Below are 16,658 nucleotides of genomic sequence, written 5' to 3'. Positions count from 1 at the left end.
TTATTCTAGTAGATACAATACTATATGATGCAGTGGATGCAAAGGCTTTAATCCAGTGGATACAGTAGCTTTTAATTTAATCCAGTGGATAAAATAAACTTTAATCCAGTGGATTCACTACACCATACCACAAGAGAAACGTCAATCCTTTACCCTGATTTGATTGGCCAATTTGAACCACGTGGGTAAAGTTCGTGAGCTAGCTAAGGTCTTTACATTCAGGAAGTGACGTTTTAGTTTTCTGGCAAGTAAAATTGAATCATTTCTTGACTGTGGTAGTCCTACATGACCTAGCATAGCGTAGAAAGCGATATAAATACAGCAGATCAGATCTGATACGTGCGAGAATTTGGTGGGGCACTACACGCTAAAACCTAGGGAGACTGGGAAAACTTGGGGGGGGGGGGATGGGGGGGGGGGGGGTAGACGCTAAAACTTAGCGAGACTGGGAAAGCTTGGTGGGGGTGGGGGGGGGGTATTACACGCTAAAACCTAGGGAGACTGGGAAAACTTGGGGGGGGGGGGTGGGGGGGTACACGCTAAAACCTAGAGAGACTGGGAAAACTTGGGGTGTGGTGGGGGGGGGGGGCCGGGGGGCTATACGCTTAAACCTAGGGAGACTGAGCCCTACACGCTAAAACCTAGGGAGACTTGCACGTATAACACTGAGCTTATATGATCTGGTCTTGACCGCATAATTGGTTATTAATACGATATTCACTGTTTCACACTAGCTAGAACTAGATGTACTGATTAAAAATAGTGAAAGTATGAGAATAATTATTACATTAGTAACAAACTGTCTGAATCATATTTGATTGAACGGATCAAGTGTATTATAATATAAAACATTACCGCATTCACTTAAAACAATTTAATCTTCAACACTAAAATTGTAAATCTATATTTGCATTATTGTAATTGAATTTGTTTTAAAATTTAAATCCCGTAATTTTTTATAGCAGAAAAACAAAGTTTGTTTTTACCGGAAGTCAATTTTACTGTATCGATTAAATTCCGAAAACAGAATTTAAAAAAAAAATTCATAAAAAACGTTTTAATAACAAGCTTTTATGTAATGATGCACTAAAAAGTAGAAAATAAATTATAGACTACTATTTAAATAACTATAAAGAAAAGCGTGGGTCACTTTAGTATCTATTGGATACCTTTACTAATGTTAAGGAAGACACCCACGCTTTTCTTTATAGTTATTTAAATAGTAGTCTATAATTTATTTTCTACTTTTTAGTGCATCATTACATAAAAGCTTGTTATTAAAACGTTTTTTATGAATTTTTTTTCAGTACTTTACATGTTTTATCTACAATAGAGTTACATGACTAAAAACCATTGCGCGCCTACTGAATATCACGTTCAGTAGGCGCGCAATGGTTTTTGAACGCAGCCATTACGTGGTCGTGATGGCGCAGCTATTGATGACGCGTGTGGTGTGGTTGGCTAGACATGCCTACTAATTCGGTCCAAATTTTAATTAATTCATAAAAAATCAATTAGGCATCCAATTAAGTCAAATTTAGTTTCAGATTGCATTGTCTTCATGTCTTGACCCACGTGCCAACTGTGAATCGTGTCGGTCAAGTAGAACTGTCCGAATTTTCACTCCTGCGTTTCCGTCTAGACAGACTGACGACTGACGACTGACGACTGACGAGGAAGTGAGTTAAATAAAAGCTTGTAAAAACAACTAAATTTCTATACACTTTTTTTTAAACCTTTAAGTAAATAGCGTAGAGATAAAGTTTCTTTGATCTGTTTTATTCATCGTTAGACCCACACACTCACAACAAAAGAATGTGAAATATACCTAAAGTAACGATTGTATTGAATGTTTTAAGTCTTTTAATTTTATAAGCTTCTTCTTTTTCTACTAGAACAGTCTTCAAACTCCTGACTAAATATCCGCTACTAGCAGTGGAATATGATAAACTGCTTTATATATTTAGACAATTTGTTAAAAAAAAAATTAAAGTATAATTTTAATGGGCTAAATTTGAGCTTACTTGGTATAGCGTTTGTTTTTGTTGAATTATAGTACCAATCATATATTCTAGAGAATAGATGTAATATTTTTGGTTAAATTTTGGTTACTTTCTAAATCTATCGAGTTGCAGTTACTACGATTAAATATGTATTTAAACTGCTTACTTAACTTAGTTACTATGGTTACTAAATAACTAATTTTTTTGCGTGTGTAGGGGGTGTTATGTAACATTGATTGTTATATATATATATATATATATATATATATATATATATATATATATATATATATATATATATATATATATATATGTATATATATATATATATATATATATATATATATATATATATATATATATATATATATATATATATATATATTATATGCCTGTGTATATCTGCTGCTTCTTCGTTCTTAATTTTTAGTGTTGGGCGGGATCGAGCCTTATCTGCCAGAGGGTTTGAACTCGAGACTTTTTTTCAAATTTAAATCCATGAGCTTTGCCGACTCAACTACGCCTCCAACACAATTAAGGATTACGTGTCAGCTGGTTATGCGCCATCGACTTAGATTTCAGCCTGCTTTTCTTTTTGGATTTGCTTCCATAGCCTTTATCCAACCAAGAACAAACTACAAGGCAGCAGTTGTTTGATTTTGGAGTTGTCTCTCCTAGAAGAGCGGCTGTCCCCAGCTAACGAGCCTCATCTGACCGAGGGTTCGAACTCGAGACGTTTAGCAACCATGAGCTTTACCGACTCGACCACGCCGACCCCTTGTGTATGAGCACTCAAAATTAAACAAGAACAAATAAAGACAAAACGGCCTTTCAGTTTCGATATTTTTTTTTATTACACATCTCAACATTGGTTCTTCACAGACTGAGTTAGACGAAACAGACCAAAAACTTTGACAGTCAGTTTTAAGGCTGTTCCGTCCCTTTATATTGTTCTTCGTCTATCAACAACTGCATTCGTCACCGTACTGAAAAGATGAAATACAGTGTGTATCGTATGTGTGTATCGTATGTGTGTGTCATATGTGTGTATCATATGTGTGTATCATATGTGTGTGTCATATGTGTGTCATATGTGTGTATCATATGTGTGTATCATATGTGTGTGTCATATGTGTGTGTCATATGTTCATCATTAGGCTGTTATGGCTATGTATATTTTTTTGGCCGATGCTAGCCGGAATAAGATACGCATGCGTGTGTTTACAACCGCTGAACCCGAACACCAACCCTAATCCTAACCCTAACCCTAGCCCTAATCATATCCCTAGCCCTAATCCTATCTCTAACCCTATCCCTAATCCTATCCCTAATCCTACCCTAACCCTTATTCTAGCCCTAACCCTAGCCATAGGTCACTGCGCATGCAGAGCTATCTTTTGCCGACTAAGTGGAGACGTTGGGGAGAAAAATCTTCCGAGTAGTCACTTCGATTTTTTTTACACCAAAAGTTTATCGTGTAACTTGCGTATATTTTTATTCACAAATACCTAATAGACATACATACGTTGTAACAGACATACATTGATACATTCACAACAGACATTGATGCGTTAGTACATACATACATTGAAACATTCACAGTCGAAATACTTTAGTAGCTACATACATACATACTTTTAAAAATTCATGATAGACATACATGCATTGGAACAAACATATATATATATATATATATATATATATATATACATATATATATATATATATATATATATATATATATATATATATATATATATATATATATATATATATATATATATATATAATATATATATATATAATTCTCTTCTTGGAGACGTTAGAAAACACCAAGCTGTAAGCGCGCTCCCTACCACCCCCACCCCTACATGGTCTGGCGAGCTGTGGTTCACGCTAAATGTTTACAATCGTAGAGCGGATAATTTAGTTTGAAACGATTTTAAACTTAGGAAAGGTAACTAAGAGGAGGCTGCTTTCACGGGGGAGGGGGGGGGAGGGGTTGGGAAAAGGAGGGGAGGGAGGTTATCGTTCTTAACGACCTACTGATAGTGTTTTAAAGCAACTATATTCAGTGGCAGCATTGGTACTGTCGAATTCACAAATTATGAATTACTGAAAAATAGAAAATAAAACAACTAAATTTGTCTAAATAGCGGCGTATAATACGCCGCGGGTCGGCTCGTAATTATATAAACGAAAATATACATTTTCCAATATTCTTTCTAAGAATTGTTATTGTTAACATACTGGGTAATAACCGTCAAAACAAAATGTGTATGTCTTATATAATCTACTCACTTTTCTAATTTTATTAGTATATTTAATTTCTGAATACCTCATTGCTTAAAAAACACATTTCATTAATCGTCACATATCCTTATATTTTATTCATTCATCAACTAGCATACAGCACTTATACAAATCTTCCGATTGTTCAATATTTTCATACCCGTATAAGCCGACCAAAACTACACACCGGTGGCGTAGCGAGGTCGGGTGTCACCCGGTGCGACACTTAATGGTGTCACCCCCAGAGGCGTAGCGACCCTTCCCGCCCCCCGGGGACAAACTTTTACCCCCCCCCCCCCCCACTCAAATTTCGATTTGCACCCCTCCCCCGTCAACCTTTCGATTTGCGACCCCCCCCCCCCCCCTCCACCCTTGTCGGGATTTGTCAAATTTGCCCAAAAAAGACTTTTTAACACTCGAATTAATAACTATATTAAGTGGAATTATCATTTTTCTCTATCTATTTTGCTAATTTTCGCGTTGGTGTCACTCCCCTAAAAGGTGTCACCCGGTGCGGTCTGAACCCCCCGCCCCCCCCCCCCCCCCCCCCCGCTACACACTAGCCTTTTGTTTAAAGACACACCTACAATCACACCCCCTCCCCCTAGGCACACATCAGTCGATGGCTTCTGAAGACGAGACAAAATTTTGGACTTTTAGACCAACCACACTAGACACTAGCCTATGTATATTTAAAGACCCACCTCCCACCATACACCCTTCCCCTAGGCACACATCAATCAATGGCCTGTGAAGTCGAGACAAAATTTTGGACTTTTAGACCAACCACACTAGACACTAGCCTATTTATATTTAAAGACCCACCTCCAATCACACCTCCTCCCCAGAGTTTCACATCAGTCGATGGCTTCTGAAGACGAGACAAAACTCTCAGCATAGAACCGGCTCTCTGGATCTACGGCGCTCTGTCTACTGGGTCTCTTCATCAACGTCATCTCAGACTTCATCTCCGTCGTGAACAACGTGTTCTTCTCCGTCACGGTCTGGGACTTGGTGTCCTCGGCGACACTGACTGGAGGGACCGATGTCACGTTTTCTTGCGCCTTGCCGGATTCTGGATAAGGTAGAGTTTGGATAAACATGCGTATATCCCAAGTTGATTTTTTTAATCAGTAGAGCTAAAGTCCATCCATCCATCCATCCATCCATCCACCCATCCATCCACCCACCCACCAATCCACTCATTCACCCACACACCCACACACCCACCATCCATCCATCCATCCATCCATCCATCCATCCATCCATCCATCCATCCATCCATCCATCCATCCATCCATCCATCCATCCATCCATCCATCCATCCATCCATCCATCCATCCATCCATCCATCCATCCACCACCCACCCTCACACCCACCCACACACCCATCCATACACACACCCACCCATCCGTAAATCCACCCATTCACCCACACACCCACCATCCATCCATCCATCCATCCATCCATCCATCCATCCATCCACCCACCCACCGATCCATCCATCCATCCACCCACCCACCCACCCACCCACCCATCCACCCACCCACCCATCCATCCATCCACCCATCCAGTTTACCTTTTCCCAACCGTGTTTCCATTTCACTATCATAACTATCCAAATCAATGAACAGCCCAAACCACCTCCTGACCGTCCGCACTAGCTCAGCCCTGAATCTCTTGCCAAAGAAACAATAGATGAAGAAATTCGTGGCGTTGTTACTATAGAGGATCACCAACGTGATGTTCAACCCTGGAACCAGTACCGGATAAAGCAGATGAAGTAGAGTAGGCCCCAATACTATAATACGGTGTTACAATATTGCACATTTAATAATAGCCAACTTAATTATACAAAATATTAAATAATACGTAAATTAACATTAAAAAAATAATCCAGAGGCTACTAATTTAAACTGGTATCTTCTGTATCTTAAAATATATAAAAATATGTATTTTCTTAAAGAATAACATATTTCTGAATACAATGAATTTTAAATAATTTAAGCCTTATTTTTAATTTTATAAAATACGAATAATTATAGTTTTTTTTTTAAAAAATAGAACAAATTAGAAGAAAAATTTAAAACTTTCTATTTAAGCATATTAAAATGTTGCTCCGCACAATGTTCGTTGTATTATATGAAGTTCCATCTAACAAATTCTAAGACGGTGTTTAGAACAATTATATAATTTCGACCATTCTTGTCATAATTGAAAAGTACAATCTCAACTTACTAAAATTTGGTCTACTTTTTTTCAAATAACACTACAAATGTTTAACTTTGCATAATAATATTTACAAAGAAAAAAAAACACATTGCGATAATTTTTCTTTGGAGCGTTAGTTTCAAAATATCAAATGCAAACACGGCTTTTCCATCAACTTTATCTCTAAATCACAAAGGCCAACCAAAATGTTTTGTTAGACCGGTCTGTCAAGAAATAAAAAGTGGTGACTAACAGAATTTCGAGCGAGCTTCTCCTAAAGCGCTGTCGATGTCGAACCATTTGGTCATGTTGGTGTAGAGGACCAAGATGGGCGTTGACGTCACCAAGAACTGGATGTTGGACAAAACCACCAACACGACGAGCTGTTGTCTAACTGGGGATGGACAGGGAAACTCTCATAAACCCTACTTATGATTTGAACTCTGCACAATGTTCACAATCACTACCTACTGTTGGAAAAGTTCCCATTGCACATAAACCTACTTACTTTTCGAAATCTGCACAATGTTTACAATCACTACCTACTGTTGGGAGACTGCTCATTGAATATAAACAGTACTTACTTTTCGAATTATTCAAAACGCCCACAATCAGTACTTACTTTTGGAAGACTTCTCATTGCACATACACCCTACTTACTTTACAAATACTGCACAATGTTTACAATCACTACTTACTTTTGGAAAACTTACGTTTCGAACTCTGCACAATGTTTACAGTCACTACTTACTGTTGGAAAACTTCCCATTCCACATAAGCCCTACTTACTTATAGAAATCTGCACAATGTTTACGATCAATACTTACTTTTGGAAAACTTGCCATTGCACATAAACCTACTTACTTTTCGAATTCTACACAATGCCAAAATTAACTACGTACTTTTGGAAAACTGCTCATAGCATAGCACATTAACCCTACTTACTTTTCGAATTATTCTAAACGCCCACAATCAGTACTTACTGTTGGAAGACTTCTTATTGCACATAAACTTTACTTACTTTACAAATTTTGCACAATAATAATATGCTTATTGCATGTAAGCCCTACTTTCTTTTCGAATTCTGCAAAATGCCAAAATTCGCTACTTACTTTTGCAAGACTACTCTTTTTAAATAAACCCTAGTTACTTTTCGAATTCTACCAAATGTTCACAAGTAATACTTACTTTTGGAAGACTTCTTATTGCACATAAACCCTACTTACTTTTCGAATTCTACATCATGCCGACAATAACTACTTACTTTTAGAGGACTGCTCCGTGCTCATTAGCCCCGAATGAGTCCTAAAATGCAGGTAGAGTAGCCCCCCATTGAGAAAAAACAACAGCAGGGCAGGTATTAAAAGCTGAAGGCCTGCTAAAACTTTGACATGGTAGGTCGTATGTTGTAGGTAACACTCCACTTCCTCCCTGTGGATGTACAGATGGGAACAGGTACTCGGATACTATCTCGTTACATGATTTAAACTAAACGTATATATATATATATATATATATATATATATATATATATATATATATATATATATATATATATATATATATATATATATATATATATATATATGTTGGCTGGTACTAAATGATTGGCTGGTTATTTTAAATAGTTGTCACAGGTTGCTTGTTTTTTGTGTAGTTGTATGCTTGGTTGGTCGTAGCTGGATGGGGGGTAATGTTGCCCCTACCCCTAAACGACAGGACGGCGCCCGGTTCTCACGGCGCGGGCGTCTACCAAGGGGTCACCAGAATAATTTATGAGCGTTCTGTGGCCGGAGACCGACGTGACCGGACCCTAGGTGTGTGCATGCTTTGTATTTCGATTTGATCTTTATATATATATATATATATATATATATATATATATATATATATATATATATATATATATATATATATATATATATATATATATATATTGTATAGCAGAGCTCACCCTGAATGCGAGATGAACACTATACCATCCACTATTAACGGAATAGTTACAGCAGCGAGTGCGAGGGTTGTTATGATGAGGACCACGAGAGGGTTGCATGTCGTTAGTTGCTTCGTTCTGTCAAACACGGGATGGATATATGGGATAATGGGATATGGATATTATTGGTTATTAATACAAGTAGACGTGGATATAATTGGACATGGATAAAAGCCAACATGGATACAAGTGCACACGGATATAAGTGGACATGGATGCAATAGGATAACTTTATAATTGGACATTGATACAACTGGATATGGATACAAGTGAACATGAATATAATTGGGCATGGATTCAGGTGGATGTGGATACAAGTGGTCATGGATACAAGTTTAGATGAATACAATTGGACATGGATAATAGTGGATATAGATACTAGTGGACATGAATACAATTAGACATGGATACAATTGGTCACTAATACATTACGACAAAGCGCCAATGTTAGAATTAGACATTTATGAATTGGACATTGATACATTATTTCGTTGGACATTGTTATATTGGATATTGATACATTGCACATTGATATATTGGACATTGATACATTGACAATGTTATATTGGACATTGATATATTGGACATTGATACATTGACAATGTTATATTGGACATTGATATATTGGACATTGATACATTGACAATGTTATATTGGACATTGATATATTGGACATTGATACATTGGACATTGATATATTAGACATTACTAAATTCGACTGATGACGTCACTAATTAACGACTTATGACACCACTAGGTAACGACGCGATGACACCACTAGGTAACGACGCGATGACGTCACTAGGTAATAAGTAACGACCCAACTCACCCATTACCTCTGGACCAGGTAGAAAAATCTACAGGCGGTGATGATGACGACATACCAGCTAGACAGCATCATGAAGTAGACGTAGAAGAACTTCATCACACTTCAGAAACAAAAACAAAAAGTCTTGCATTAGATAAGTAATTAGTAGCTAGTATATTGATTAAGGCCTGTTAGTTAACACAATGAAGTAGACGTAAAAAAACTTCATCACACTTCAGAAACGAAAGAAGTCTTGGATTAGATAAGTATATTTCCTAACGCCTGTTAGTTAACACAATGAAGTAGACGTAAAAGAACATCACACTTAAGAAACGAAAGAAGGCTTGTATTAGATAAGTAATCAGTAGCTAGTATATTGACTAAGACATGTTTATTAAAAGAACACCACACTTAGAAACTAAATAAATCTTGAATTAGATAAGTAGTCAGTAACTAACATATTTCCTAAGACCTGTTAGTTAACACAATGCTATTGACTTTAAAGAACTTCTTCACACTTAAGAATTTGCATATTACGTACGACCTGTTAATAAGCATCTTAAAGTAGACATGGTAGAATTCGATTCCATTTTTGAAAAAACAACGAGTCTTTTAATAGTTGTCAGATAACCGCATATTGCCTAATGTCTTTTAGTTTCCATAATGAAGTATATGTACACCAACTTGGCCACACTTGAAAATTACATGAAACGTACGACCCTTATATAGTCTAAGTCATAACTATAAAATAATAAAAAGTCTATCTTTTCTTTTAGACAAAATGAAGTAGAGTTTATCTGTTTCTTGATCTCGGCATATGAAGGAATAAATTGGGCAGCACTATACCCTGTCGCGTATACTTTCACATATATGGGTCAGGTACCCTTAACAGCTGAGTTGAGACCAATTAATGCGTACATATTGAGTACATTTTGAGTAAACCAGCTAGTGCCTACATGTTGAATACACATTGAATACACATTGAGTACATATTGAATACACATTGATGAGTAACATTAAGTACACAATGAGTATACATGTGTGTATATACAAAGTACACATTTGTATACATATATTGAGTACACGGTCTGTACACATTAAGTACTCATTGATTACACATGTAGTGAGTGTACATTAAGTGCACATTAAGTACACATTGAGTACACATTAAGTACACATTGAGTACATATGAAGTACACATTGAGTACACACATTAAGTACACATTGAGTACACATTAAGTACATATTGAGTTCACATTAAGTACACAGATTAAGTACACAATAAGTACACATTGAGTACAGATTACGTACACATTGAGTACACATAAAGTACACATTAAGTACACATTGAATACACACATTAAGTACAAATAAAGTACACATTAAGTACACATTAAGTACACGTACACACAATAAGTATACATTAAGTACATAGATTGAGTACACATTGAGTACACATAAAGTACACATAAAGTACACACATTAAGTACACATTGATTACACGTACACACAGAGCTTTTGATGCTGTGTCAGCAGGTTAGGGTGCACGATGCGGGTGACGGTGAAAGAGAACATGGTGACCAGCAGGATGATGTTGAGGCCGCACATGCTGATGAGGTAGACGGAGAAGACCGTGTCTCGCATCTTTTTCTTGGAGAGGACGATCACGGTCAGGATGTTGCCTGCACAAGGAGGTGGGGGGGGGGGGGGGGAGAGGTCAGTGGTGTGGGCAAGGATAAATACATGTTGGACCTTGGGGGTGGGTGTAAGCTCCCCCTATCTAAAACAAAACTTTATAAAAAAAAATATAAAAAAGATGGTTGACACTCACACAAATCTGGCTTGATAAAAAAGAAAGTTATATATATATATATATATATATATATATATATATATATATATATATATATATATATATATATAACGTAAATTACCTGGACAACGCAACCTATCTGGACTCAGTTAAAACAGTTTAGCTTGACCTTCAAGCTTGACTATTAGCCTTTATTCTTACCTGGGTCCACCTATTATTATTAGCCCTTCGCTCTTACCTATGACACATAATTTACCTTACCCGTGACAACTTACCTATGACCCAATTCACTTTACCTATGACCTAATTCTCCTTACCTGTGACTCCCAATTTACCTTACCTATGACCTAATTCACCTTACCTGTGACTCCCAATTTACCTTACCTATGACCAAATTCACCTTACCTAGGACACCAATTCACCCTACCTGTGACACCTATATCACCCTACCTGGGACACCAACAGTCAACATCATCGAGTACGACAGCAACACGATATCGTTTGTGATGCTCGTGATCCTCTCCACTTCCGCCAGCACCGCCGTGTTATTCTCATGCGAGCTCTGACCAGCTACAAACTCCATCTTAGGTCCGACCTTGACCTTAGACACCTCACCTGCTCAGGTGTGTGTTTGATAAAGGTAGGTTTCCTTCACACATCAGGCCTGTGTATAGTTGTATTAAAGGAAGAAATTGTTGATATCTCTACAAATATATTCATAGATATAAGCGTTTGGCTGCCAACCCAGAGGTCGAGTTCGGATCTCAGTTAGGAGAAGTGAGTCCCTAAGTCTCTGGGACCTGTGGGTATCGTATCTCTGGGACCTTGAGTCCCTGGGTCTTTGTGACCTTTGAGTCCCTGGGACCTGTTAGTCCCTGAGTCCCCGGAACCTGTGAGTCCCTGGGACCTGTGAGTCCATGAGACCCTGAGACCTGTGAGTCCATGAGACCCTGGGGCCTGTGAGTCCATGAGACCCTGGGACCTGTGAGACCCTGGGACCTGTGAGTCCATGAGACCCTGGGACCTGTGAGTCCATGAGACCCTGGAACCTGTGAGACCCTGGGAGCTGTGAGACCCTGGGACCTGTGAGACCCTGGGACCTGTGAGACCCTGGGACCTGTGAGACCCTGGGGCCTGTGAGACCCTGGGACCTGTGAGACCCTGGGACCTGTGAGTCCATGAGACCCTGGAACCTGTGAGACCCTGGGGCCTGTGAGACCCTGGGACCTGTGAGTCCATGAGACCCTGGGACCTGTGAGACCCTGGGACCTGTGAGACCCTGGGACCTGTGAGACACTGGGACCTGTGAGTCCATGAGACCCTGGGACCTGTGAGTCCATGAGACCCTGGGACCTGTGAGACCCTGGGACCTGTGAGACCCTGGGACCTGTGAGTCCATGAGACCCTGGGACCTGTGAGTCCATGAGACCCTGGGACCTGTGAGACCCTGGGGCCTGTGAGACCCTGGGACCTGTGAGACCCTGGGACCTGTGAGTCCATGAGACCCTGGAACCTGTGAGACCCTGGGGCCTGTGAGACCCTGGGGCCTGTGAGACCCTGGGGCCTGTGAGACCCTGGGACCTGTGAGACCCTGGGGCCTGTGAGACCCTGGGACCTGTGAGACCCTGGGGCCTGTGAGACCCTGGGGCCTGTGAGACCCTGGGACCTGTGAGACCCTGGGACCTGTGAGACCCTGGGACCTGTGAGACCCTGGGACCTGTGAGACCCTGGGACCTGTGAGTCCATGAGACCCTGGAACCTGTGAGACCCTGGGGCCTGTGAGACCCTGGGACCTGTGAGACCCTGGGGCCTGTGAGACCCTGGGACCTGTGAGACCCTGGGACCTGTGAGTCCATGAGACCCTGGAACCTGTGAGACCCTGGGGCCTGTGAGACCCTGGGGCCTGTGATTCCCTGAGACCCTGGGACCTGTGAGACCCTGGGACCTGTGAGACCCTGGGACCTGTGAGTCCATGAGACCCTGGGACCTGTGAGTCCATGAGACCCTGTGACCTGTGAGCCCCTGAGACCCTGGGACCTGTGAGTCGCTGAGACCCTAGAACCTGTGAGTGTCTAAGTCCACCCAGCTCTGATGGTATGTATGTGAGCTTGAAGCCCAACATTTACACGAGAAAAAAAACCTAATCACATAGTTCTAGTATAATTCTATTAATACATATCCTATCTATACATCTATTAGATGTAGATCTAGATTCTAGAATATCCTATCTATACATCTATTAGCTGTAGATCTAGATTCTAGAATATCCTATCTATACAATATACATCTATTAGATGTAGATCTAGATTCTAGAATATCATATCTATACATTTTTTAGATGCAGAACTAGATTCTAGAATATCCTATCTATACATCTATTAGATGTAGATCTAGATTCTAGAATATCCTATCTATACATCTATTAGAAGTAGATCTAGATTCTAGAATATCCTATCTATACATCTATTAGCTGTAGATCTAGATTCTAGAATAAGAATATCCTATCTATACAATATACATCTATTAGATGTAGATCTAGATTCTAGAATATCATATCTATACATTTTTTAGATGCAGAACTAGATTCTAGAATTTCTTATCTATACATCTATTAGATGCAGAACTAGATTCTAGAACTACTAGCTAGATTCTAGAATCTACTCACTAGCTTAGCCTGCAAACATTATTTCTTTAGCGTACTTTAAAAACAAAAAAAAACAACTAATGAATTAATTGCGATTCTAGATCTGAAATCACGGTACGACTAACTGAAAAGTTGACAACAAAGCATGCACCTTTAAGATTTGAACTTTGTCTAGTTGTTGTAATTATTACAATGCAAGAGCTTTATTAACTTTGTTAGCAAACCATAAACATTTATCTAGATTGCAAACCATAAACACTATTTAGATTGCACCGGAAGTTGATCTTCTTGGTGCGCGTATTTCACAGTTCAGTGCACACTGGTGCGAAAACAATTTTCAAAAATGTCATTTGAAGAAAATGAAAGAATTTAACTCAATGGATAAAAAAAAAATAACGCATTAAAAAGTGTACGCATTACAACATATTTATTTCTCTGTATAACTATGCAAACATGAGTTCGAATAACTACATTTAAATTGATCCACATTACATTTTAACATCAACATTTTTTTTTTTACTTTTACACATCAAAATAAGCATAAAATAGAGGAAAACGTAATTTAAGTTGTGGGGGATGTAGAGAGTGAGATAAATTAATACACACATCTGAAAACTCAGAAAACTACTGCATTTTACACTTTTTTTTTTTTTTTTTTAATTTTTATTTTTTTTATCTTAAGAATATGGGAGCCGCTATTATTAAGGGTGTATTAATTAATCTGATAAATTATTTATTTGTTAGCCTTGTTTTAAACGATGTAAGCTCAAGGTATATGCATGTTTAGGTTAATTGAGTTTCATAAACTACTTATAGCATGTTTGTTTATTTGCTACCCATTGACATTAAAAATGTAGTGTAAAAGTATTTTCAGATTTTGGTTATTTGAAGCTGATAAATTACTTAAAGCCTATATGTTACTCATTGTTATTTTATGTTTTCAGATTAAGGTTATTTTCACAATAGTTTTAGTTGTAAGTTTAGTGACCAAAATATTAACTACACTTATGAATGCAGGGTGTTACAAAGGGGTGTATGTTTGGGGGGGGGGGGGCAGGTACGGGGAGCTTGGGGGTACTGGTCTGTGTCTAGTGGTAGTCCCCGAAGCCTTGACGTTCAGAATAAGTAACTACTTTGGTCTGAGGTGGCGGTTGCAGTGGGTGCTATGGATTCAGTGGGTGCTATGGACTCAGTGGGTGCTATCGATGCTCTGGGTGCTATGGACTCTGTGGTTGCTGTGGGGTTGGCAGGCACTTCTGGATCTCTGGGTTCTGAGTGCTTGGAGTGGTCTGTGGATAACAGAGAGGTCCGTGATTAATTAAAGGTGAGTACATCATTTAACACTAAAGTATTTAGCCTAACCCAGTCAACTGGAGATATTGGTACGTTTCATCTGTCAGATATTGGTACGTTTCATCTGTCAGATATTGGTACGTTTCATCTGTCAGATATTGGTACGTTTCATCTGTCAGATATTGGTACGTTTCATCTGTCAGATATTGGTACGTTTCATCTGTCAGATATTGGTACGTTTCATCTGTCAGATATTGGTACGTTTCATCTGTCAGATATTGGTACTTTTAATCTGTCATATGCTGGTACTTTTCATTTGACATATAGGCCACATTATATGGCAACATGTACATACTGTGATCACGTGTTCACACTGTGACGCCATTTACACACTGTCATCACATGTACGCAAACATGTACCTATCATAGACATGGACCGAGTGACCTCTGTAGCCCTTTGTATAAGAATCGTCGGTAAACTTTTCCTTGACTGAGAAGAACCTTGTCCAGTAACGTAAAAATAGTTACAATTATTGATTTCTAGTGTGTAAATTCATACGCACATACATACACACATAAAACATATATATATTATATATATATATATATATATATATATATATATATATATATATATATATATATATATATATATATATATATATATATATATATATATATTTCACGCGAGAGAGATGGAGAGAGAGATTTTGGTTTGTGTCACAAAGCCTACATCTATGACCTCGTCCTAATCAAGAGTGTGTAGTTAAAGACGCTCCCAGCATACCTTTCCGCCAACTTGGGCGTGCAGCCTGAGACGCCCTTTTCCCAGACTTCCCACACAGTGCCTGCAGAATCCCACGGAAGAGCAACTTGACCTCCTTGCGGAACTTCTTCCCGAAGAAACAGTAGATGATGTAGTTGGTGGCGTTGTTGGCGTAGAGGAGGAAGCCAGCGATGTCGGTCCCTGTGGTCAACAACAAAAGGTTTATGTTGGGGTTATGTTGGGATGGTTGGTCGTAGTGGTGACCCAACTGAACACTTACCTTATACAAATTTCGGGACGGCGTGGTAAAACGCGCGACACGTACTATTAATTACATCAATAATTTTTTAAACTCATATTAAATTAAAAATAATACAGGTACTTAATTAAAGTGGTACTTATAAGGTTGGGGGGGGGGGGGGGGGGGTTGGGGGGACGAGCACCCCCCCAAAGAGTTACCTGGATGAAACTCTGAATAAAATTGAACACAACAATCAAAATCCACCAATTCAAATACAATAAGTGAAATAAACCTGTACAAACACACCATTTAAAACACTCACACATATTAGCACGAGCCCTGCCAACCTCAGTCTTGAGGTCGAACAACCTCGCAATGTTGAAGTACAGGACGGCCATTGGGAAACACGTGACGACAAACTGACAGTTGCTCACCACTGCCAATAGGATCAGCTGATAGCGGACTGAAAACATAAAGGGACATAACTACCTTAACTACACATTTTGTAATTATCGTTAATTAAATCCAGATAACGTTTTGTTTACTAAAGCCATCATGAATATTTAGTTTGGTTTTATGTTTCAATAATTTAA

The 16,658-nt window shown here is 38.7% G+C and overlaps 2 protein-coding genes across 2 annotated transcripts; both read right to left on the bottom strand.

Moving 5' to 3' along the window:
- Positions 1–2,957: 2,957 nt before the first annotated feature.
- LOC131931887 (CX3C chemokine receptor 1-like) lies at positions 2,958–14,030 on the bottom strand. The gene is made up of 10 exons (XM_059288714.1): positions 13,917–14,030; positions 11,572–11,785; positions 10,816–10,990; positions 9,337–9,429; positions 8,462–8,578; positions 7,772–7,938; positions 6,761–6,901; positions 5,876–6,049; positions 5,121–5,370; positions 2,958–2,989 (listed from the first exon to the last, which is right to left on the bottom strand). Exons 2-9 carry the CDS (start codon positions 11,702–11,704, stop codon positions 5,153–5,155), a joined length of 1,218 nt encoding a protein of 405 aa, XP_059144697.1. The 5' UTR covers positions 11,705–11,785; positions 13,917–14,030; the 3' UTR covers positions 2,958–2,989; positions 5,121–5,152.
- LOC131931884 (collagen alpha-2(I) chain-like) lies at positions 11,990–13,243 on the bottom strand. The gene has a single exon (XM_059288712.1). It carries the CDS (start codon positions 13,241–13,243, stop codon positions 11,990–11,992), a length of 1,254 nt encoding a protein of 417 aa, XP_059144695.1.
- Positions 14,031–16,658: the final 2,628 nt, after the last annotated feature.

The sequence above is a fragment of the Physella acuta genome, unplaced genomic scaffold, assembly GCF_028476545.2.
Source record: "Physella acuta isolate Inbredline_101_S28 unplaced genomic scaffold, ASM2847654v3 ptg002047l, whole genome shotgun sequence".
Lineage (NCBI taxonomy): Eukaryota > Metazoa > Mollusca > Gastropoda > Physidae > Physella > Physella acuta.
Note: the sequence above shows the minus strand (reverse complement) of the source record. Positions and strands in the feature narration are given on the sequence as shown.

Bases quoted from the DNA above. Each gene is read 5' to 3' on its own strand.
- LOC131931887 (XM_059288714.1), bottom strand. From the start codon at position 11,704: ATGGAGTTTGTAGCTGGTCAGAGCTCGCATGAGAATAACACGGCGGTG. The intron at 10,991-11,571 runs GTAGGGTGATAT...CTCCTTGTGCAG, and splicing joins GTTGACTGTTGGTGTCCCAG to GCAACATCCTGACCGTGATC. The intron at 5,371-5,875 runs GTAAACTGGATG...TACCTTATCCAG, and splicing joins GGAAACACGGTTGGGAAAAG to AATCCGGCAAGGCGCAAGAA.
- LOC131931884 (XM_059288712.1), bottom strand. From the start codon at position 13,243: ATGTTGGGCTTCAAGCTCACATACATACCATCAGAGCTGGGTGGACTT.